This window comes from Pocillopora damicornis, chromosome 2, assembly GCF_964200805.1.
Source record: "Pocillopora damicornis chromosome 2, jaPocDami1.2, whole genome shotgun sequence".
NCBI lineage: Eukaryota > Metazoa > Cnidaria > Anthozoa > Scleractinia > Pocilloporidae > Pocillopora > Pocillopora damicornis.
The window spans coordinates 20957965-20979762 of NC_142671.1; the positions used below are offsets into that span (position 1 = coordinate 20957965).

Genomic DNA, 21798 nt, shown 5'->3' on the forward strand with positions numbered 1-21798 from the left:
TCACACCAACAGTTTGGTAAGGTGGTTAATATTAAAAGAAAGAAAGAAAAAGAAATAACAGAAAAAGGCGTGTTATAATTAGGTTGAATAAGTGCCATACATTCTCTTGATAGAGTATGGAATATCTTCACTCTTGGACGGCACTGCTATTTGCAGTTTGTAAGTATTGTTATCAGCACTTCCAAGTCGATTGCGCAAATAATGACGCTGGAAAAACATAGCATCCAACATTAAAGAATAGTAGAAAAACTCTAGGAACAAATCCTTTGTGGATGATAAACATTTCTTCGTTAATTGACGAAAAATTCGTGTTTAAGTCAGAACCTGAATTTCTGTTGCTATCTTTAAAAACTTGCGCTTTCTATGAATGTTTGTTTATTCTGTAATATTTTATGTAGCATTATTCCTTTTTTTCTTGAGTCAGTTTAGCACAAACATGACTGTGGTTTGATTTGTAGGCTTCACAATTTTGCGTTGTCTCGTGCTGTATACTCAGTATTTCCTCTTATTTGACAGTTACTTTACAAATACGCCGGCTGTATTTTTTCCTGCCAGTCTTAGTCACATTTCAAGAATATGTAACATGGGCATACCATTTACCCGAAAACGAAGTCAGCACAGCGGAGGTGAAGTCTTTCAGTCCAACGGAATCAAAAGACTCAAGATTCTGGTCTACCGGAAAGAGAGGTAGCGGTACGAATCCATATGGCATGTGTTGGTTAGAATCCATATGGCATTTCATCTCATGTTGTAGAGCGTCGGGCTGCGCTCAGGGTCTTAAAATAATTGAGGAGAATGTACCGCCTTTGCTATGACATCTGTAAATGGTTAGACATTCCAGGCTTTTCGGATAAGGAGATATACTTTAAGCCCGGTCTCCTGCACCTTCTCTCTACTAGTTAGCAGGGGACGCTAAAGAACCCATATGCATACTTTTCGCAAAGAGTAAGGAACATTGCTTCAGGTGTTGTGGTCTGGCCTCGTTATCATTTATTCAGGCCCCGCATTCAAATCAGCTTTAAGCTGAACTGGTTCAGGCTGTCTAAATATCGCAAATAAACACATACGTACTTATCAGTGAGCTACGTGCACCTGCCTAGAAAAGTAGGAGCCACTTCGGAAGGTTTTTGGAAAATTCTGGATTCTGAATTGGAATTGGCAAATGTTTTCATTTTGTACTTTTTTTTTTTGAGAAAGTACACAGTGGTGATAAAATATTTATAATGATCTCAAAGTGTTTTTTTAAATGTGCATTTTCAAACCAAATCAACACGAAGTAAGACAAAAGAGATATTGCTCCTTCAAATGACTTTCTCCATAGAAGGTCTCTAAAGTTGTTATGGGAATAGCGGTAGTCTCAAATTGTCCCTTTTCAACATGATCTTTTTTCAACAAAACTGAAGAATCTGATTTCTCAGCCTCAGTCGACGGCACCTGGGAACAAGAGAGCACTTCCAGCAGCAGCGTTAGCCGTACTAAGTAATCCTAAAGTACAAGAAATAGCTTTAGACAAAGGAATTGATATAATTGGAAAAATGGTTGATAAAACTTTAGCAAACTTTGAACACGCACGAAATAAAGCAGCTGAATTCTTAAAGAAGGAGGTATGGTGATATACTTCTCTTTTATAGGCTTGTTAAACCTTTGCCCTATACTCGTCTCTAAGGCCTAGTTCAAACGTCGATCTTTACATGTACCGAACCTAACGTTTCTATTAAGTACATGTAAAGATCGACGTTTGAATCAATTAGGATCGGCAGATTTGTATAGACGTTTAAATCAACTGCCGCTCTTAATTATTCGAGTCGACCCAAATTGCAATTAGGTTCGGTACATGTAAAGATCGACGTTTGAACTAGGCCTAAGGGGTCTTTAGTTGTTATAAGAGCAACGGTCAGGAAATATCGACCATTGAGTGGCAAGAGTTGAAAAATGAATTTCGCTTATTTTCTGACTGTAAAAAGCTACTAAGAATAGAAAAAATTTAATGTATTTCTTTTTCTTCCGGAGCGCTTTAATTCTGAGAAAACTGAGAAAAACGAATTTGACCCGCGACGATCCCGAAAGGTCCCGCAAGCAAGTGTGAAATTGATATTTTAAAGTGACTTTTGGTCTTCAAGGAAAAACGATTCAAAGGATCATGACACCGAATTTTGATAGAGTGAGTGCCGTACTTTCCCAGAAACTATATGACTTATCTTTATTGTTGTTCATAAATAGCAAACAACGCGCAGGAAAGTGCTGTATTTTCAAACGTGAAAAATCCCGCAAATACCTCCTTAATTCAAATGTTTTTTTCACCATGTGATATAATTCAGATTTTCCTTTTAACTATGTCATTAGAGGGATTTAAGGTTGTCCTTGATAATATGTTAGAATCAGCATGGGTTTTCTTTACAGCGCCTCACGCGAAGGTTTTGAAATGACCGTAATTCATTCAAATTTTTTTACAACGGCTGAGTAAACAATTCTTGTTGCGTGACCGTAACGTCAAGCGGAGTTTTTACACAGCAGGCCGGAATATACACGAAAGCGTACTGAAAACGATTCTGATGTGAGCTTTTCGTCCTTTTTTTATTGAAAAAAAGGTAGTCGGCCAAAGAGAGGTTGTTTTATCTCATTGTTAAGGTGGAAGTTTCCCTTTTCAGTGTAAGATGTTTTCCCTGATAAATATCAGGATGTAATTTGATTAGCTCTCGGCTAACCTGTTTAACTTTTATACTTGTTTTTTTCGCTTCCTTTGGTTTCAGAAGAATCGGAACAGAAAGACAAAAATTATAGATGCTTTTTAAATTGATATTTTCTTCAATTGTGAGGATTCATTTTTATTATTTGTTGAAGAAATGACAGAGTTGGCTAAAGCTCGAAGCAGTTTACTAGCCGTAGTAAATTGAATTAGTCAATTAAATGCAAAGAGGGAAAATTTAATTAGCGAAGTTGGAGTGAATTTGTTTTGCCAGCTTTGTGTCATCATGGACGTTAAGTGCTCTTTTAGATCCTTAGTCGGCGGTTCTTGCTCTTATGACCCCAGAGATAGGAGCAGATCAACTGAGGTTATTACATTTCTGAACTGCAAAAGAGACATCGCGGGTCATAAGTCTTCCTTGTCAATAACTGACGTAGAAACCGAAATCGAACTTATTTTGGGAAGAGTATCTACATCCTTTTCTTCGGAGTTAGACCTTTCGGAATTAACGATTTGTCCCCGGCACCGCTCATCTCTTGGTATTGGGTGGCGTCGAGGATCGAATCTGTGCCGAGTTCCTCCGCCAATCTCGAAGCACGGCGGACAAGCCCAAAAAAACGCAAAGGCAGAAAGAGGACTTGGCAAAAGTGCTTGTTATTTGATATGGAAGAAACTGGGAATTTTTATTCCAGTTGGTTCAGGTATGAATACATCATTTTTCATCTTTTTCAACCAAACAGACCAGCTCTAAAATGGCGGTCCAATCTGATACTTCAATTAAAGCACTTTGTAAGCACTTTTCTTTTTTTTTTTTTTTGACTTTTTCAATAATTAGGTAGCCGTGACGGTCGCAAATTCAATAGCCTTTGTTTATTTACGTGCTTCTTTTCCTTTCATTATTCGAACATTTTATATTAGTGATTGTAGCAGCAAAAAGGTAAATTTAGAAGCCTTCACCGGACTCCTAAAATTACAGCTTTTTAAAGCAGATTCCCTGATGGCCTATAGATAGTTACAGGGAGACTCAGCCCCTAAAGGGTACCTTTATCAGGTTTCAGGTAAATCAAAGGGTAGGGAATTGAAGAGTTGAAGTATATGAAAGGGCAGGAAAATCTATCATTTAAGTTTTTTAAAACAGGTTCCCTTACTTGTGTAAATTAAGACAGTAGTTGTTCAGAATAGTGATTATATCGTATCAGCAAAAACCTGCATTTTCCATCGATTCACTCAACAGGTATTTGTCGCAACTGCCGGGTTAATCTTGACATGCAGAAAATAGGGGAGCTGCCCACAAAGCTTCCGGAGACCAAGAACCTTTCTTACGAGGAAACTGAGACCATCGAGACTTCTGTAAGTTCTGAACTGGCACTCAATGGAAATAGTGTTATTAACAGTGGCACCAAACAAGGCCCGCTGGGCAAAAAAGATAAAAATAAAAAAAAAAAATGGATAGGGACCTTATCATCACAAAGTCTGCTTGAGCAGGCCCCGTTTCCTTGCTGCCTTTCCTTAAAATGTAACGAATAGGGATAGAGAGCACAAATTAACCGATTTCGTGGACCTCAGACTGTGTGCTGGTGTCCAAGAAAACAATGCCATATGCTTATTTTGTGCCTTCTACGTCAGTTTCTCCTGAGTTCCGCAGATAATGAAGAGGTTTAATACCCCGTGCATTTTATGTCGCCCTTGCGTCTGCACACAGTTGAAATTTATTCAGCGGATTTTCTATTTCTATTCTCACCAAAATCTGAGAACTTGAAGCAGTGGCAATAAGTTAAAGACCACGTAGTCCGCGATGGTACGCTGAGGCCAAATTTTTCTTTTAAGAATAAAGGGTTTAATTTAAAAAAACTGCAATTTTTGCTTCCACTTGCCCCTACCTACATACACGCATCCCTCCACCTTATACTGCAAGGGATACGAGTTCATATGATTTTCTCAAGGTTAAGGATACGGTGAATAACGCCCAGAAAAACGTTTTGGGTTTCCAATATACCATTCCGGGTTCCTTTACCACTCGCTTTAAAGTTCGTATTTATTTGTCATAATGAAAGGTATTTTATGTGATAAATTAGGCACTTTTTATCATAAATGAAGGCAGCAAAAAAGGTTTTATTTTTGGTCCATAATAAAGGCAACAAAGATCAGGAGGTATTATTGATCTTTGTCTAAGTGTTGGTTAACTTTGATAATTATGTACCCAATTAATTTTCTTTAATACAGTTTACGTTATATTTATTTTGTGTCCTTGTCTAGGGCGTGATGTGTAACCTTCCAATTGCTGCAAGTACTCCTTGTTCGGTGGTAGCACAAGACTTACTAGATCAAGAAACGTCATTATATTTACCATCAACCCTCCTAGAAGAAACCGAGACAAGCACTACAGGAATGAAGTCGGAAGAACCTATTGACCACCTTAACAGTTTCTTAAGAAGTCGAGACGTTAGTCCTATTAGGTACACCCTAAAGACACCTTGGAACGATGCCAGTGGAAGGACCAGACGACTGCATGAGCGCAAAGCCAAGCAAGCGGTTTCAGCTGTTCTTGGTGAAATAGCGCCTAATGATCCAGATCTTCTCTGGGAATCTATTATGTCCTCAAAACAGAATGAAACTGGAAATCACACTTGTTCTAGTGGTTTGGATAAAGAATTGATGTACACGCTGGCAAACTGCTACAAAAATGCAAACGAGTGGGATTCTCGCAGGCAGATATTGTCCATAATGGCGGATAAGGTTAGCTTGGCAACAATTCAACAGTGGATCCCAGGCCTAACAAGTTATCGGTTTAAGGTCGCCAGGCAGCATGCTGCAGTCCATGGCAGTGGAAAACTGGTGCCAACCAATGCACAAACGAAGTCATTCATACCTGAAGCAAAATTAGCGCATTTCCTAGACTTTATCACAAGCTCCCATGTAATTCAAGATCTTCCATTCGGAGCCAAGACAATAACATTGTCAACTAACGAGGTCATCCAAGTTCCAAATGTGGTACGGAACATGATACCTGAACGAATCGTTTGCCAGTACCAAAAATATTCTGCCGAGCATGATTTCGCACCCATGAGTCGCAGTACACTGCTAAGAATTCTGCATGTTTGTTCCGCTTCGACTCGCAAGTCATTGCAAGGGTTAGATTACGTAAGCTGTTCTGGTGCGCAGGCATTTGAAGATCTTGTGAACGTTGTGCACCAGCTCGGGGAAAACGGAATGGGTCTTACATGGGCAAAAACACAAAAGGAAGCTTTAAAAGAGGCAAAGCGGTACCTCAAGACTGATTTCAAGGTAAAATAAGAAAGTGAAAAAGGGAAATAATTTTGTTGCGCGCCTGGCGTAGGTGTATTATGAATGTTACTCGACTGCCTACTACATGAGTGCTCTATAATTGGTTACTGCTCGCGTCTAGGTAGGTGAATAAGGGTGGATTCCCACTGTCGCGTAAATTTCACGTGCATACACATATAGCTTTTAGGAGCGTAATTTAAATAGAGGCAATGTTTGAAAGGTCGCACGTAAACGTAAAAGTTGAGCGAGGTTTAGCTTTTACGTTTACTCGTGGCATTCCATACGTTCTTCTATTTTATTCACACCCTTAACCCTATTTAGACCGGGAAGGGTTTGAAGCCCCCCTTCGCTTAAAAGTTGAATAACTTCAAAACTGCTCAAGCTTTGAGCACCAAACCTAGCGACTTTTCCTAAAAATCATCAGGGGACATTTTAAAGTCGTTTGTCACATGTACGTCAGCATTGACGTTACCATGGCAACCGAGTTTTGAGAGCCATATTACGGCATTCAGCTTCACAATACTTAGGTTCTGAAATGTTTTAGAAGATAGCATTAGATAAATGCATTACGTAAATATTCCTCAGAATTGAGGATTTGCGCACATTTTAATCACTTAGGTTCACGTATCAGAGAGTTCAAGTATTCCAGATCATTGCATCGTTTTTGCTCTCAGCGACCCTAAAGATGTTGACTACCAGGCTACATGTGCCCATGATCATAGCGACGTTTGTGGTCAGTGTAATTCCCTTGCCGTTACTATAGAGGAGATAGACAAAGCAATCAAGATGATGGCGGTGAATCTTGAACATCTTTCCAAAGGCCAAATACACGAAGAGCTCGCATTCATGACCGAGAAAGCAAAACGTGATATAATTGCCTGGAAATCTCATTTGTTGCGTTCGGTGAACCAAGATAAAGCAAGACTAGACATCCTCCGAGACTTGGACGACGCATCGGTTCTACTTGTACAAGATTGGGCCATGAAGTTTATTCCTCGAAAATATCGTGAAAGCCAACGCGATTGGTTTGGGAAACGGGGAATTCCTTGGCACGTGTCTGTCGCCATGAGAAAGGAAAGCACAAGTAATGCTGGAAAGTACGAAACCCTTACCATGTGCCATGTCTTCAGAAGCTGCAGTCAAGACAGCTGTGCGGTACTGTCCGTCATGTCTGACGTACTCAAAGATTTAAAGGACGTCATGCCACACCTACAGCGAGTATACTATTGGCAGGACAACGCCGGGTGTTACCATTGTGGTAACACAATCAGCCTTGCTCAGATGGTTGGTAAACATCACGGCGTGACTGTGAAGCGCATGGATTTTTGCGATCCTCAAGGAGGAAAAGGGGCTTGCGACAGAAGGTCCGCAGCCATAAAATCCCACATGAAGATTTACCTGAATTCCGGAAACAACATTGAAACGTCAGAAGAAATGAAAGAAGCCATTTTGTCAGCCGGTGGAATGTCCTCAGTGAGGGTGACTTCGTGTGGACCCCCAAAAGCTCCAGCTTCTTTGAACATCAAGCTTGATGGAGTGGGTTCAATTTCGAATGTACAGTACGATGACAAGGGATTGCGAGTTTGGAGAGCATACAGAATTGGCAGAGGGAAATACACTCCTTGGGATAAGCTGAACGTCTCGGAAAATTCGGAAGTTCCGTACTTAACGGACGTAAATAAGGAAGGCGTCACGGCGAGTTTTGCTCCTGTAAAATCCAAGCGTAAAGATACTGTTCCGAGACAGGAGAGCGAGGAAGATAGTTCCTGTGAAAACTCGAGTAACGAAACAGAAACGGAAACCTCCAACGCTCGTCTTTTTTCATGTCCGGAAGAAGGATGTATCAAATGTTACCAACGTTACTCGAATCTGCAGCAACACCTAGACTCCGGAAAACACACACGTTCTCTCGAACGAGAACCACTCCTAGACCAAGCTGTTTATGGATATGCGGAGAGACTGGAGGTTCAAACGGTGGGCGTTCCCTGTGTACGAAATGTTCAGGAAGTGCCAAAACAAGTGCCACTACAGTCTACTCTCCCTATGGGCTGGGCATTAAGATCATCCCAGAACCGAAGAACACGTTTTAATGTAAAGCAGAAAGAGTACCTATCCACAAAGTTCAATATTGGTGAGACCACGGGACGCAAAGCTGACCCAGTAGTTGTTGCAAAAGAAATGATGCACGCCAGAGGAAATGACGGAGAACGCTTATTCAGCAGCGATGAGTTCCTTACCAGCCAACAAATAAGCAGCTTTTTCAGTCGCCTTGCTACCCAAAAGAGTTTACTTGACAAGGATGACACAGAAGAAAATGATGACGAAGCCGCGGAGTTCGAGAGTTCCCTTGAGGACCTAACAAATCAAGTACGGAGGGAAGTTTCATTACAACATCCAATCGTGTTTGACTGTCATAATATGTGTGACCTTGTTAAGCAAGGTAAACTGAACAAATTTAGCATAAAAATGCTGAAGAGATTGTGCGAGCACTTTGATTTAGACGTTAGTCATATAACAGTCAGACTGAAGAGGCCTTACGTCGACAAACTGACCACGTTTTGCAGCAACTGCTCGTGTCAACAGTAAAATGACATGATCAGGTTTTCGTGTGATTTCCCTGCTCTGACGGGAATCTTCTTGTATTGGGATGATGTTTTTCGTATTTACCTGAAAAGAGATCTTAACCCGGGAAATTGAAGGTTCTTATGGGAACGTTAGGTGGGCCTATGCCGCTGAGTCACTTACCTTTTTAAGACAAAAAAGGACATTCGTTTTGCCATCCTTATCAAGACAGGACCCAACTTGTTATCATGATGACTCATTACAGAATCCCCATCATGGCCAGAAATTGAGGACAACATGGCGCTGGAGCATGCGCATCATTTACTTTTCCCGTTCTTTAAATATGGCGACCATATAAAGGATTAATGGGGAGAAAAGAAACTTTAAGGATAAATAAAGTTAGACGAAGAATCGCTCACTTCCCCTCGTCTAAACCTTCGCAAGGCGATCGTGGCTTTCAGTCATGTTCATTTGGCAATGTGTCAAGCTCCCAAAGTTGATCCGTGAGTCACCATAAAAAGATGGCTTTCCTTGCCATACGAGAGTCTGTAATATTGCCTACGCGCTTCTCTTTAAGCAAGAAAAAAGGTCATTAGATGTCGGTTTTTCCTTCCCCACGTCCTGGTTCTTGAAGGATATGTTTATCTTCATTTTTGTGCGGTTTTAGAGGCCTAACTTCTTTGCTAAACCAGTTCGTTTTTTCCCTGAAATATAGAAATTCCAGAGAGTGAATCTCTGCGCCATTACTGCACGAAGCGATCGAAAAAGAAGGCATTTTGGAGACTTTTTCAAGTAACTCCTTCGATCAGCCGCCATTTTCAAAACAGAGAGGTTACCAAGCCAGAGCGACACAGGGAGCCCCGTTTTGTCACGATCGAACGATCACAGGGAAGCATCAGCAAAGGGTTGGTGCTTGTCTAATAGGGATTCAGGTTAGATTTTGCACAGCTTGGACTTTAGAACCAGTGTTAGGTTTCGCATTTATTTGTTTTTACATATGTCAAGTAGAATTAGTTGAGGCTAGAAAATTGTAAATCAACTGCACGGTAAAAAGTATACGTTCGCTTCCCCGCCATTTTGCGAATGTATAAATCCTTATTAGCTATTCAAAATCCCTAAAAATTAGCGTACGGCCAAAACCGCTGGCTGTCCTCGATTTCTGGCCATGATTCATTTAATTCACAAACCGAATCCAGTTTTTTTTTAGAGTTATAGGTAGAGTTAGATTTCAAAAATGTTTGGTATTTTGCATTCAGACTGCGCACCGCAACGTTTACCCTGTTTAATGCTTCCCATATAGGAAGACCCCTGTCATATCCTCTTCAGCGGCTCATTCCTGTTAACAACAAAATAAGAGAGTGCTCTTCGGACCAAAATTAATTGCTTAAGTTGTTATCTGCTTCATAAATACATGTAGAATTGTCAATATGATGATCCGTCGAGTCGCCTTATTATCTTCGTAGGAGACCATTAGCTAGCGTAATTTCCCTAACCGATTTTGACGAGGCAGAGCAGAAAATTGTTTCGAGGTTTTGAAACAGGGGGTACATTTGTGTCTTATGTGTTACGCTGTTTTTCCACCGAGAAGTCAATTTTTGTGCAGTATTTCACAATAGTGGCTAAAAACATAGGTGCAGCACAAGTTGCGTGCTTAAAATGGTTGATAACAAATATTTCGCATTATTTCCTTTTTTTTTTTGCTCGTCTTTTAAAGTGAAAGAATGAAGTTGTATAGAGTAAGATTCGGATATGGTTTTCTAGGAGCCGATACTCGACTCCTGTATCCTGGTAATGGCATAAGTAGTTTTGTTTAGAGAAGTTCAGAAATAAAGCCGCAACGTTTTTAGAGTCTTTTTAGCGATTATTATGTCGTCGATTTATTCCATGAAAGACTATTTTTCTGGCTGCCCTAATCCCCTCCCCGTCCCCCACCTCACAGCTTGCGCTTTGCGCATATAATTTCCATATTCGCCGTCACGCAACTGATGTCAAGACATAACCTTGAATCAGGAGCCCCTTCTGGTTTGAATCTTTTACCTTTCTGTTTAATTGTCTAGGACGATCGATTTTTTCTTCCTCAAAACACTGTTCTCATACGCCGTCAAGAAATGCATTGTTAATATTGTGATTCCGTGACTGATCGACTCCCAAATATCACGTTTAGTCACGAAACAATTCGTCACGCCGAGTCTCCGGTCGATAGAGTTTAGCGTTTCAAAATGGCTAAAATTCACCCAGTTTGGCTTTTCTATCTCACTCTTTAAGTAGAAACGCAACTTTGCAACTGTTAAACCTACAAGGATTAAGAAAAATGAGTATTTGGGGATCAAATATCCAGTTTCATGGATTTCGAAACTGGAAGTGTTTACACAATTACCGACGACCCACCATGAAAATTCCTTAACTTCGATACCGCCTTATAGAGATTTCCTTCAATAACCCAAGCTAATTCGCAGGTATGTTTTAGATGTATGTCTAAATGTGGGATTTAACTAGAATGAAGTCAATTTGGAGTTATACCACATGTGCAATATTGCCGTCGAAAATCAATAACAAAACGGAGTTTTTGTTATCCATAAAACCTATTCCTCATTTTTGAATAATTTCTGCTCGGTGAGTGTCGCTTTTGCTCTAAAAGAATCTTCTAGTAAAAGAAGAACAGTGATTCTGTTGAAATAAAGTGTCCAAATTTCTCCGTGCGATTTTGTTTGCGAACGAGAGGCAAGTTGATGTATGCAAATTTCACGTAAATGATTAGCCAATTTTGTGACTCCGACCACAAAAACGGATGTTCTAATTTTTCTAAAAAATAAAAAGCTTTTGGCGGGAACAATCCACATCAGGTATCTTATCTACCTAAAAGCTATTCATGGACAAAAAACGAAAGAAAGCGATTTTTCAACTCTTGCCACGAAATTAAGATTTTGGTCGATATTTCCTGACCGTCGCTCATAAATGTTTTGTAAATGTAACAGAACATTTTTAAAATCCCATTTCTTATAATAACCGACAGTTTTTGCGTACAGCGAATATGGAAACATATTTGGTTTAGTTAAACGCGAGCCAAATAACTCACACTGCTAGAGCTTATATCAATTTCCGTACCATGAAGTGGCTAAGTGTATTTCAACTCCCTTGAATGGGATACTAGTTCATCATAGGCTGCTTAAAACGAATTTCCCCTGGCATCCCTGAAAGCTGGCCTTTCACACTCATGGGTGACAAGAGGCATTGTGTGAATAAACCGTCCTGCCCAGGAACACAGCAACTTGACCGAAAGGTGTGAAAACTAGGATCTTCCAGCTTCAGACAACCTTTTTAATCATTAAATTCAGATATAGCTGGACATTACTCCCGACAAGGCCTGGATGAGTGACAACATGATGGTTCCATCAGCGTATCACCTGGATGCCTCCATCGACGGCGACTCCAAATCTCCGGTAGAAGAAGGAAAAACTCCGTTTATTTACTCGGCAGGAATGGGTCAGATTCTTATGAACGGATGTTGGGGAAAAGACTACAAGATTGGTGATCCATGTTACAATGCGAAGGAAAACTCGTCATCATGTATGGTAAGGATAAATGCCATGAAAATAAACTTTAAGGATCAGGATCATCTAAAAAGAAAACGAAATTCAAACTATTCATAGTCAACTATGATGAAATCATTAGATTATCAGAGAAATTAACGACAACAGAAAAACAAAGAGAATAACAAAGAGAAAGAGAAAGGAAATAAGGCGAGCAATCAGAGAAAGGGGTGAGAAAGAAAAATTATTATTTAAGGAAATAACAGCTTTCTCCTTTGATGTTACTGTTTCTCTTTTATTTGCATGTAAGGTTCCTTCAGGGTACTTTTCAATTGCATTTATCTCTACAGGATATGATTGATGGCGCCTTTTTCATAGGTGTGGGTTTTGACGGAAGCGGAGAATATAGTCCAGAGTCCAGAAAAATGAGCATTGTCCAGAGAAACTAAGCCACCAAATCAAAGTAAGAATGAGACTCTTAAACTCTGCTGCATCATCGAGTGTCTCTCCCTCTTGTTGCCTCAATGATTCTATACTCAGTTTCCATTTCAGTTTTGATCCCCTTTTTTTCAGCTACGATCACCGAAACGTTCCAGACACCATGAATGTCCATGGTATTTACGAGACGTCAGCGTTTATGCTGATCTTTGAGAATAGCGCTGAATACCAGACATATCTCGAACATCAGGCTGGCGTCTCTGAATCTTCCTTAGGCTTCATATCAGGAGTGAAAAAAGCCTGGGGTGGCTCAATGAAAACTAGTACTCAGCAGTATATGGCTGCCTTGTACGTGGATGTAGAGAGGTGAGTAAGTAACAAAGTTATGCAATAAATTTGCATACAACTAAGCAACAGCTTATTCACAACATTAACAGAAAAAAAGAGTTCCAAATTGTTTCCAATGGTGACGCCAAGTGAAAACTAAGTAGTAACTATAGTATTCGTGTCTTGGATGAGGAATTTTGTCAGGGTTGTTGAAATGCAAGAAAATATCATTGACCATAAATGTTTGCACAAGGATCCTCCTTAACGGGAAATGGTCGTCTGATTAACTGATGTAGTCTTTTAATTTAAGATACGAAATCTTCATGGACGAAGTAAAACCAAGTGATCTTAGTCTGTCATTCCTGAGAGAATTCATGGAACTTCCAATCTCCTATTTTCAACCTGGTGCACAGATAAAATACCGAAAGGAACATTTTCTGATTTATGTTAACACTGATCCTTTGATAATGCCTTGTTCTTGCCGTATATTGTCTGATTCTGGTAAGAGAACGATGTCAGAAAATTGAGAACGATAAATGTAACCTGGAGTTGTAGACATGCATTGTTGGTCAATTTTGAGAATTTGGTTCGTACATGAGTTCAATTACACTGTCATGTTCATCTCGCTTACCCCAACAGAGAACTTCATCCAACGATGGGGTACCCACTACATAAAATCAGCGAAATTCGGAGGCCAACTGCAAATAAGAAAAACTATGGAAGCGTCCCAAGTGGCATCAAAACATGCATTCGCAGAAAAAATGGAGATGGAATTTAGATTTTTATTTGCAAGCGGTGGGGCCAAGTCAAGAACTGAAGGAGGTCAAGAAGCAAAAGCCCAAAACAAATTCACTTCCACTTCAGTTATGGCTCAGGGTGGGAGCCAAGAGATTGCAACCATTCTCTCAGATGTGTACTCGCCAACGTTCAAGTCGAGTTTAAGGGAATGGCTGCAGAGTATTCCAAATTATCCCAAGGCTTTCCGTTTTTTGTTGGGATCGATAGTTGACCTAGTTAATTTCCGTGCAAACGATTTGTTTTCTGCAGAAGACGTCGACTGGGGATGCGAGGGGAATGTAAAAAAATATTGTAGAAGAAACAAGAGGGGAGACAACTGAGAGGTACTACACGGTGACAAATGCTGATGGAAGAGTCAAGAAGTTCTATTGTCCTTTTCAAGACCGGGAAGAATTGGATGTTGCTTTGAGGAGAAGGCGTTCCAGTCTCCAAAGGGCTATCGAGATTTTTATGGCCGAGGTGTGTTAAAGTAAAACTCTTAAAATAATGAAAAAAGGGCCACAGAATCAATGAATAGCGAGAAACTACGGACTGTGTTCGTAGAATTCGTCATATTACTCATTGATCATTTTTTTCTCAAAGAATATTGACTACGAGGTGATTAGCATAAAGTTTAACCGCTGTGTTTTCTGGGAAAAGAAAAACACTGACTTAAGTTCATGGTACTATCACCGCTGTCTCAATGCCCCTATGATCGCTTTCGATGGAAAAGGCAGAATCCCTGAAAGCCATTAGGAACGTCATAATAATAATAATAATAATAATAATAATAATAATAATAACTTTATTTAAGTGTCAGTGTATTTAGCACTGCTGTGCTAATTGGGGACACTGTAAATAAGGAAACAAATATCGTAAATGAACAGAAACTCGTTAAAAACCCCAACTGGTAGGAGGCAGACCAGTTGGCTATTTACAAAGCGTGCAGGAGTTGAATTCGGGGCCACCGAAGACAAATCCATCCAGTGGCAGGGAGGAGGACTTGAACCCGGGACCTCCGGCTTACAAGTGCAGCGCCCTAACCACTAGGCCACGCTCGCCTCCTCAATGGCTCACCGTTGTTCTAACGGAGTGAAAAACAAGCCTTTGGCTGACAATTGTTAGCTCTGCCGCAACTACACTGTCAGACGTTCGACTGTTATTAAATCGGCCAGACCTGCAGACTCATTCTTTTACGTACTAGATACTTAAAGACTATAAAAATAATTTATTTTGAATGACATATATATTTGTTCTGCTTAGGGCCCGATATCTGTTTCTGATATGGTGATTTCTAAGTGCGGATTGGAAGACAAAACTACTGAAGTCAACGATGGCTTTTTTCTCAATACCCGTGTTCCAAAGTGGAAAGAAATCGTACAAGAAAACTCGACCCTCACAGTTAAATTTGATATGGAGACCGATTTGGCCCGTAGGGTAGACGGTTTGGGAAAAATCGAGAAAAACATGACCCGAGAAGTTAAATTTACTGGTGGTAGATGGTTCACTGCTGATGAGTACGGCAAGTTCCACCTGTACAGTGGATATCGTAACGGAAAGAGCGGTGAGCTGAGGAACCACAAGTTATCTATATTTGGTCTTGTCCTAAGTTATAATTCAAAGTATGGAAGCTTGGATCTTATCAAAGAAGACTTCAATGAATCTAAACGGACTTATCCAACCTTAAGAGAGGAAATGATTGGATTTCCACTGGCACACCTCACTGTGACGCAATCGAATTCTTTCCACGATTCAGTTAAACGAGGGTCTGCGCCCTCACCTGCAGTGACACCGTGTAATGTAAAATGGTCCAACGCCTTGCGGCTTGACCCAACAACGACTGGTGGCCGCTGCCTTCATTTCACTGCCTCTTCTGCGGGCGATTTCTTTGTTGTTTTCGCAACGATACCGAGTCGGTGCAGCTCTTGGTATTATGTGCAGATTGGAGTCAGAAAAGTTGCAATTTATAAGGTCTATAAATGTTAACTGAAAGTGTGTGACATATTTTGATTTGTGTACGTTGATAATCATTTGTCAGCAACACTCTTAGACTTTGACTATATTTTTACTTTTAGGAAGAGAGGGAAGTTACATCAACGTCAGACACTGGATCTGTGTCTATCGGAGATGCATTGCTGTACCAGTTATACTTTGTTTGCCTTTATGAAAAGCCCAACAGCACTCTGATTGAATATGGAAAGTCTCTGGGTATCTCAGACGGTGGAGACATATACCTGACGCATCTTGACGCGAACGATCCCTTACAAGTGCGATTTTACGCTTTTGGTAACATGGATAAGGTTGTCAAAATATGAGACGCTCACATTACACCACGTGACCTTACAGATGCTGATTGCAAAGGAAGCACTTACAAAGATCTCCCAACAAATCTGTGTTTTTTGAAGTGCCATGAATATTGCGACCCTTTTGCAGGTTGACCTATTTAAATAGTTATCTCTGAATTTTTGTTAATATCTGTGGCGTTTGGTGTGAACAGTCCGTACATCAAGAAGACGGATGTGGAATTCACGGTCTTTCATTATGACATGGAATTCTATTTTAAGGAAAATATGTTTATTGGAAAAAAAATTCATAAGTTAAGACGTGAGTTGAAAAATAATCTATTAGCCCATAGAAAGAATACCTATAACCGAACTAAGACTTTTTTCATTGCCTGATGAGTGCTTGTCTTTGTTTAGGTTGCAAAAATGCTGGTGCGAAAGATTTACGGCCCTCAGATTGTTTGGCTTGTAGAGTAGCCAAGGATCCAGTGACTAATGTGTGCTTAGAAAAATGTCCGGAAAATACACAGCCAGACGAAAAGAAGGAATGTTTACGTAAGAGTTTAAGGGTATTTAGCAGATAGGTCACATGAAAGAGAAAACATTTTGAGAAGAAACTAGAAATGACAGGAATCCAACAGGAATCCATCATTCTAGTGATCGTTCTGGTCTCGAAGGAGAACCACTGAAAGTTATAATTTGAAACTTTGGAGGGGGCAACCATTATGTGTGTCTCTATAATGGATGAGAGATATCGAGGATACCAAAAAGACTAATTTTGGCAACAGGAAATTTAATCAAGTACACGTCTTTAACTTTTGTAAAAGTTGGGTACTGAACAGTCACCATTTACCGATAGGTGGGGGTTTGCCGACGTGAAAAATGATTTGTTCATCTAGATATTTATTCCTTCCGTAAATCGAACAAAGGCAGGAATTGAAAGGGATGAAATTGAAAGGTCATGATACCAGGAGGTGCGAGTGGAACAAAAATGATTGGTAAAATAGATACTTAGAGTCTGATTCCAGCATAGCGGAAAACTCACTTGGTTTGTTCCATGACAAAATTCAGAGGTCGAGGTGTATCGTATATTGCAGTTCAGATGTCATGGTTTGTAAACCAAGAAAAACTCGGCAATTGATTTCTTTAATCAATGGTCTTTATATAGTCAACTAACGTTTCCATGAACGTTATTGATTGCCTTTGCAGTCACATTTGATGCCAAGACAATCGTACCAGGAGGAGTTACGGCTACTTCAAGATATTTAAAGCGGTGGCAAGTAAATGGAGTAAATGTCCAGGATATGCCCGCTCTTAATCACATGACATTGTGTCTGTGGACAAAGTTTCCTCAGACGAATTTGCGTGGAATTAAGATGACCGGCCTGGCCAGGTACTACGACACAAACAGAAAAAGTGGTTTCTTCCTCAGGACCGTGGAGTATGATAAAAATGGTGGAGGTTATATACTTTTTGCCCTTGGCCATGTTCCTAAGTGAGTTCCTTTTGTCATGCCTGTTTCTTGTCCTAGAGTTATACAATAGATGTAGATTCATGGCAATTACAATTTAAAGTTGGCCAAGTACATCGTGGACCAAGTCATTAGTGGGGAAAGGTGTTTTTTTGTTTGAACCAAACTATCTTGATTACTTGGAAAAAAGAACAAGGTATCTCGGGAAGAGAATTTGATTATAATTAAAATAAAGAGAATTTGATGAAGCTCGATGCGCCTCCTTTCCCGATTGTTATCGAATGAATAATGATCGAGTTAGCAAAACTCTTTTCAAAATATTTGTAAATATCGTACAACTTAGCATAGCCACAGAGGGTAAGATGGTGCCTCTTTCGCCTTTTCGCAGGAGGAAGACCTTGCGCTTTTCAAGAGCATTTCTAGATGATAATGAGTGGCACCGATTGTGCATTGCTTGGAACGGTGTCAGTGGCGTGACTAAGGTGTACGTTGATGGTGTTCAGGATAAAAGTGCCAAATTTGGCAAATACGCCGTAGGGGGATTATTAAAGGATTCATTACCGGGAGGTGGAACTTTAGAAGTATTAACAGTACACAGCCAGGTAGTCTATGTGTCTGAATTGAACCTGTGGGATAAAGTTCTCTCTGCAGTAGAAATTTCTGAGTCGTCAAAACTCTGTTTTGGGAAGCAGGGAAATGTGAAGAAATGGTCAGATTTTTGGCCAGCCTTTAGCAAATACAAATCTCAGTACGAAGCGCCTTCCCAGTGCAAATCTCCTATTGGCAGCAGCGAGGAAATGATGGAAGAGGATCTTGTGGTCTCTAATGGCAGCGATGAGGAAATGATGGAAGAGGGCCTTGTGGTCTCAGAAAACAGACTATTTCCCCCTAACGCGAAGAAAAGAAGAGCTTTCAAATACGCAAGAAAGGGACAAAAAAAATCCCACCCAGTAGCTTTAATGTGATACTCAGAATGTAGCGTCGAAGCCTTCGGTGTCAAGAAAAACTTCAGAGGAGTCCACGTTTAACTCGAACTCAGGCGTTTACCGGCAGGTACGCCAAACAAAATGTGCACGCCGTGTTCAAGATATCTCTTCAGTTAAACGCTTGACATGTATGAATAACTTTAAACACTCCCTGAGTGTGGATTTTAATAACAGTGTTACGGAAGTTTTTCCTAATAAGAATTAAAATGTATAGCAACAACTATCTTAGACTCAATCTCAATATTAAAATGGATGAAAAGGTCACTGGCAGCAGTGCATAATCATACGTTGCTGGGTAACCACACAAATGCTGTGATACAATGACGTTTTGCTTCTGACGTATTCTTAATAAAGGCGTATTGTCTTGTGGCTGAAGAAGCCTTAAGGTATACTTGATGCAAATGATAAGCTGAAAAAAGGATCGTGAATCCTTGCTGTATCATAACTGCACTAGTCGCCTGAAAGAACTCTATCTCTCAGTTTGAAGATCTGAGTCAGAGGAAAAAGGCATCAAACAAAGCTCCATAGCATGAACGGCCGCAAATTCAGTAAAGGACGCAAATACGACAGAGAAATGGAGAGAGCATTTCTTTTGATTTACCACAACATCAAGAGGTTACAGGATGGGCGGGTGTACGAACGTGCTACTAATCGTGTGTCATTCGTTGCGGACCAAGTCGATTTAGCACACACTTTGCAGAGACTGTCAACCACGTCAGACCCGTTGAATGAGGGGGGCCTTCGACAAAACATGAATCACGAATCTAGCACTCATCCTAAATCTCGCTCTCTTTCCGAGGGTAAAGACAGTAGTCCATCCTATCAACAGCGAAAAGTTTCATTTGCTGATAATTGCCTCTCGAAAAGAGCTGACAAAGGGCAACGATCATACCCGGACAAAGATCGACGACTGAACCGTCATCTTTAAATTACAGTTAAAAGAAGACGATTTTAAAACGAAGGAAATGGTGCACAGAATTGCAAACAATTAAATCGTATAAATGATATATACACTGTATTCACGTGGTGAACAGAAGATGAAGTGTTTGTTTCGACGTTCTGAATGTCTAAGCTTTCTAGAAGCTACTCCGAGCAGAAAGAAACATAACTAGTTGGTAATTTAGAGGCTGGGATTATATAACCGCGGTAAGGAGATTGCACAAAACAAACATTTGCTTTACTCTGTTTACATAAAAATGACGAAATACATATTATGGACAGTTTGTCTCAAACGAGCTCAGTCCTAACATAGTATGCATTCCGACGCTAAAAATGAGTACTATGCTTCCTGTTCATGGAATTAATAACATTGTTTCCCACACTGAATTTCACAGGTTGTCTGGATACATGAACAAATCGGAGCACTAGAGGTTGAAATCCCTTGGCTTTTCGTGCAAAATAAATAGAATCATTACGTCATATTTAATGACGTCATAGCCAAGTGAAAAGATATTCTCACGGAGTTTTGACATATTAACATGTATCATTGAGATCAAACATGACGAAGCAGTATAAGGCTTTATGCCTCAACTACTGGCGTCCATGGATAATTGCTAAGAAGTGGAACGCGTTATGGCGTAACGGTAGAAACCGTTTACACTTAATTGCTTTCAATTCGTCTGTTTCCTGATATCAAAGAAAAAGAAAACCAACGAAAAACATCAGAGAATTATGAAATGCTTTTATGCTGCAAATGAAGATAAACAATACTGGCGAACTTTGACTTAGTAGATGCCCTTAAGCCAAAAAATCACAAGAACCGTAGGACAAAACAAAGCGTTTTAATAATAACTTTGATTCATCAACCCGCCGATTCCTACAAATTAAATTGTTAATTGACGTAAGCTTAAAGAGACATTGTATGATATGACACGAAGCTACATAGTTTGGTTCATTGAGTGACCCGCCACTCTAGAAACTGCACGTTCACCTCGCGACATTGAGCTTTAAATATAAACTTAACGTTATGAGAGACCATAAAAGTTCCGAGAAAATGTCGAATGGTCAATCTAGGAGACACCATACTTACCACAAAGAGATGGATCACGCTTTCACTCTTATTTTCCACAACATCAAGAGACTGCAAGATGACCGAATATGCAACAGCGCTCCTAACATCGCCCAACCTCAGTATGACCAGCAGGAGTCGATAAATCCAGCTATGACACTAAAGTCCCTTTCGCGCAGCCGAAGAGATGTATGTCTGATTCTTCATTGAAACTTGCAGTGGTAGACACACAACACCACTTGGAAGGTTTAGAAAGTCGTGCTAAATCTCGGTCTTTCAATGGTATCGAAACTAGTCCAATGCAGAGAAGAAAAGTCAGATTCGCGGACGATCATGAAGTGAAAGACAGACGGGTTGACCGACAAAGAAAATCGTTAACTAAGAGAGTGTTTTCAGATTTACAGCCACGTATTGTTGTCACAAAAGAGGCTGATAGCGAAAAATAGGAGATACGCATGCAAAATGTTGGAAGAATATCGTCGAAAAAAGGCTCCAAAAAAAAATACGAGCTGTAATTTAAAACATTAAAAAGCTGTTACTATCTACGATGAGTTGTGTCGTCTTCGACTAGATAATCTTGACTACAGGTGGCTTTTCCCGTGCAAGCCGAGGACGAATGCTTGAGTGATGTTGGACGAATTAAATAATTGCCCATGGCAAAGTGCGACAGTGTAATGCTTTTGAAAAGAAGAGTCAGGATAAATGTTCGCCACACAATGTCAACGCGGTATGTTTACAGCATAGCACAATTTTTGAAACTTAAAAATGCGTCGTAAGTCACTTACTAATCCGGGAATTGCTCTATCACTTAAATTGTTTACTGAAGAGACTTAAAAGAGCGTGAAAAGTATAGATATTTCACTCTCAAAAATGTCATTCTTGCTTTCCCCGACATTCATTCTTTGTGGACACATCGTCATTTTGAAATCCATATTTAGCTGTTAATCCGTTAGTCACAAGCACTATTACCGTTCTCGACTCACAAACCGACTTAAGGGCAATGAATTTCATGGCTCATTAATCTAGATGACTAAGAACGAAGTGATCAAGGGATCAGTTAAGTAAACTCTAGACATGTTTAAATGTTTGCAAGGGAAACTAGATAGTTTGAGTATCACGCAAGAATCTACTACAATGTTTGAACTGCAACAACCCTTTCCAGACTAATTTGATGATGGCAGAATTTTCAATTATGATTTCTATGTTTTTGCCCTGCAGCATAAAAATGTTGATTTGCATAGATATCAGTTTGTTTGGTAGTTTTGCGGTTATAAAAACCCGCAAGGTAAGAAAAAAGTTCCTTGATGAAATAAACTGCTGCGAGTTTTTGTGAAAACAAGGATTTAACCTTTATCGCCAAGCATATATTTGATGTTAAGTTGAGCTGTCTTTAATTTTACTCAATAAAAATTCCTGATACGGAGAAAATTGAATAAAAGCAGAAAT

General features: G+C 40.0%; 1 protein-coding gene and 1 non-coding gene across 4 annotated transcripts; both read left to right on the forward strand.

The window, feature by feature from the left end:
* Positions 1-1889: 1889 nt before the first annotated feature.
* On the forward strand, positions 1890-11173 carry LOC149050291 (uncharacterized). 3 transcript variants are annotated; one of them, XR_016183351.1, is made up of 5 exons: positions 1890-3387; positions 3921-4036; positions 4943-5971; positions 6590-9121; positions 9249-9384. XR_016183351.1 is itself a non-coding variant. In XM_089195272.1 (5 exons), exons 1-5 carry the CDS (start codon positions 2973-2975, stop codon positions 9452-9454), a joined length of 3588 nt encoding a protein of 1195 aa, XP_089051398.1. In that variant the 5' UTR covers positions 1890-2972; the 3' UTR covers positions 9455-11173. The 3 variants fall into 3 exon arrangements, 2 of the variants coding, with proteins under 2 accessions (XP_089051398.1, XP_089051399.1); XM_089195272.1 differs by having other exon boundaries at positions 6590-8411; positions 9249-11173; XM_089195273.1 differs by having other exon boundaries at positions 6590-8338; positions 9249-11173.
* A 711-nt stretch (positions 11174-11884) lies between these two features.
* Positions 11885-18137, forward strand: LOC113683961 (uncharacterized; the record flags this gene model as incomplete). Its single annotated transcript, XR_016182562.1, has 10 exons — positions 11885-12105; positions 12414-12526; positions 12637-12867; positions 13139-13251; positions 13468-14085; positions 14869-15576; positions 15681-16038; positions 16305-16442; positions 17097-17342; positions 17713-18137. It is a non-coding gene; the product is annotated as an uncharacterized LOC113683961 (transcript).
* Positions 18138-21798: the final 3661 nt, after the last annotated feature.